Below are 3,297 nucleotides of genomic sequence, written 5' to 3'. Positions count from 1 at the left end.
GTCTCTTGGAGGAGAGACGAAACGTTTCATTAGAGAAGAACCCGTCCAGAGGACCTATACAATTTTTTTTTCTTTTTGAGCATTTGATGATATTCTTTGGATCAATAAAACATCATAAAATGGTGGAACTTCTACCTTCAGCTTTCCATTGTCTTTATTTGGTTTTCTACTTACACACTGGGCACCGATAGTTAGTCTTGACTGCAACATAATATCCTCTGCACCAAATAACACCTCGTGTAGCAACAAAACATGCTGAGAAACCCACAGAACAAGTTCTTAAACCAGAGGAACCAGTGATTATTCTACAGAATAAATCAACTAGACTCAGATTTTAAAAGAGTTTTTTTGTCACTATTTGTGGTGCCCCCTAGATGGACAGCACCCTTAGCATTTGCCTACACCACCTATGCCACAGGCCAGCCCTGTACTCTTTTCATGTAGGCTACTTTATACACCTCTGACAAAAACAGAAAGCAATGAAGTTCAAGCATTCAACATCTGAATAAAATTTACAAATCATCACATTCTGTTTTTATTTACATTTCACACAACGTCCCAGCTTGGAGTTGTAGTAAACGAGCTAAATTATCTCAAAAATCCTCTTTCTACTATTAAAYGCTTCGAGTCGTGCTCACTCGGATTTCAGCACAGAGAAATACATCGAGCTCGTTTGATGGACGAGGAATCACCGGAGCGCCTAAACTCTCCAAAGTGAAGAGGCAGAGAAGCAAACACGTGTCGAAGACAAGTCACAGCTGACGAGTCGCATCAATAACAGGAGGACAAGAGAGGCCAAACAAGACGACGGCAGGCTGACATTTGATCAATGAACAAGTCGTGCACACACGTGGGAACAGAAATTACCTCCGCGCTGACTCATCCCGCTCCAACGCTCGTGTCGTTCGTCCCACTGAAAGCACCAACTGTCACTGGAACTTCAAAACCCTCGTCACGGCCAGAAAGAATTGTTTTTTTTTCTTTCAGGCACACGCTGGCTGCAGTTTATTTCCTGCTGCTCAGAGCTGTGGTGAACATGTTAGATTGCCTGGCGGCGTTTGCGACACCCGCCGAGGCTGTGGAGCAGACAGACAGCGAGCTTTCTGTGCACAGCCGTGTGAAAACAGGAGCACAGCTTCTTTCATTTGGAACATCCACACCTAGTTTTTTTTTTTCTTTTTTTTTCTTGCTTGGTGCTCACAAGTTCAAAAACAACCTTTTATCTGGACAAACTGCTTTATGTTTYGTTCCTCGTTTGGTTTCTTTCATTTCACTCAACACAAGACACAATGTGGACAATTAACCAGACTCATCTAAAAAGACATTTTTCAAGCAGTTCTTGTAGGTTTTTAAATAAAATTGACCTCATAGGTGTTTTAGGCCTTCATAGCAAAAAATAAAAGATGCCAAAGCCTCGTTTGTAGCATATTTTCAACGCTCCTTTACACTTGAAAAGTCAGAAAAATGCACACAATGCAGAGCCTGAAACGTTTTATATCTGCCCGCCCTAAGAGGAGCTGTAAGTCTGATGCAGACTTTCTTCTTTCCTCACATTCTGAGTGRCAGAATAGCTTTCCATACATGGCAGTGGATGTTCTTGGCAAGAGTCTCTTGAAACAAAGCTGATATCAGTCCCCATGGTTAAAAAAAAAAAAAACCTGAAATGAGCAGATGAGACACGCCGAGTGGGCAGAAGAGAGAAAGGGACACTGACACAAGCATGATGTTCCCAGGATCCAGCCTCCTCCCACGATTGTAAACGTGTTTTTGACGAGGAAAGCTATATCTGAACCACACACTCGTTTGAGCGCCCTTTGTCTAAACATGGACTTATTGTGATTGGAAAAAAAATCAGAGGATCAGACCCCTCATGRAAACCTCAGTCACTCCTAAATGCTTTCCATCACAGATGTTGGGTTCAGTCTTTGCAGAGTCTTTCAGGCAGTTGAGGTTGAGGCTGTCTCAGGGATGAACTTGTTTTGGTGCCGACACTGAATCTGTGTAGAGGTAAGAGGTTCATATCTCCTCTATCGAGTCGGCCGGGACCAGGCCTCGCTTCTTCCCGCTGCTCAGTTTCAGAAACCTCTCGCCGTCTTCCCGCTTCCCGACACAAATCTAGAGGCAGAGACAGAAAGCTGACCACAAACTTGTCGGTGTAGCTCTTTTAGGATTGTGAAAACAATCAGCGGCCGATCCGTACCTGAGATTCCCTCACTGTCATGTGACCTCGCTCCCGGCTGCCGGAGACGCCCTGGACGACCCGCCACACCCGCTCTCCGGGCCGGACTCTCTGAACGAAGTTGGCGGGGAAGAAGCCGACCCTGTCGCCGCTCTTACCCTGGAGAACAAACGAGACACTAGCTGCGTTTCCACTGACCATGAAAATGCGCAAATTAGAATTTCGAAAACAAATTTGTTCAATGGAAACATGTCAATTTCGAAAAAAAAAAACACGTTTTTCTACAAAATGTTTTTGTGCTAGGATGAGGTGGTTTTTCAGCCGTATCGAAATTGGCATGTTTCGCAAAACTGCAATGGAAACACTTTTTTCGCATCACGAGAGTCACATGATCAAGAACCGGCTGTTTCTACTGGCGAAAAAAACGACAAAGAAGACAACAGGAAGTAGACGTAGTAGTAAAATCATGGAAGTAGTAAAAGAAAGTAGTAAACTCACTGACAACAATTTCCCAAAGACACAGCATACGTAGCCACTCCCATGTATAAGGGGCTTGTCGCTGGAAAGCCTCAATAAGAAGCTGACGTCTCCTCTGATGATGAGACCTAGTGTCTTGGTAGCAATATGTGTTTACATCCATTGCCGTGAAGAAACTTATTAGTCAGATTAATTACTGATTTTAAAGGGATCCCCGTTTAGTTGTAACATTAGACTTTATATGATAAAAATAGACTTTAACTGTAAAACAAAGACTGTAAAAAATACTGTAGGATGTTCAGTTTTTATAATTTTTAAACTAAAAGTTTAAAAATATATTACACGGATGGGGCCATTTTATATACATGCAAAGCATTCTGGGTAAATTATGACATCAACTAGGTCATCGACATGAGGCTGCTAGCGAGCTATATCCACCCTGAAGGTTAATCTTGGACAATATCTGATGATCGACTCTTTTAAATGAAACCAGAGAGCGTTGACAGAGAGGAGAAGGTAGAAATGACTCAGCCTGTAACTGAAAATATGGATGGAGGACAACAGAGCTGCTTCATGGAAGAAGAACCTTGATTAGCCTGTTAGCCTTCGCGCATAGGGGCTAACACTAAAGCTGGAAACAT

General features: G+C 42.9%; 1 protein-coding gene across 1 annotated transcript in view; it reads right to left on the bottom strand.

The window, feature by feature from the left end:
- Positions 1-136: 136 nt before the first annotated feature.
- LOC106527058 (SH3 and cysteine-rich domain-containing protein 2) overlaps positions 137-3,297 on the bottom strand; it is a 39,590-nt gene continuing 36,429 nt past the window's right edge. Inside the window, exons 10-11 of the mRNA XM_014021819.1 lie at positions 2,201-2,338; positions 137-2,115 (exon numbers count right to left, since the gene is read on the bottom strand). Coding sequence (XP_013877273.1) covers positions 2,017-2,115; positions 2,201-2,338 — 237 coding nt within the window. The 3' untranslated portion in view covers positions 137-2,016. The remainder of the gene's footprint in view (positions 2,116-2,200; positions 2,339-3,297) is intronic.

Source organism: Austrofundulus limnaeus, unplaced genomic scaffold (assembly GCF_001266775.1).
Source record: "Austrofundulus limnaeus strain Quisiro unplaced genomic scaffold, Austrofundulus_limnaeus-1.0 Scaffold4, whole genome shotgun sequence".
Taxonomy (NCBI): domain Eukaryota; kingdom Metazoa; phylum Chordata; class Actinopteri; order Cyprinodontiformes; family Rivulidae; genus Austrofundulus; species Austrofundulus limnaeus.
This window is presented reverse-complemented; position numbering and strand designations above follow the sequence as displayed.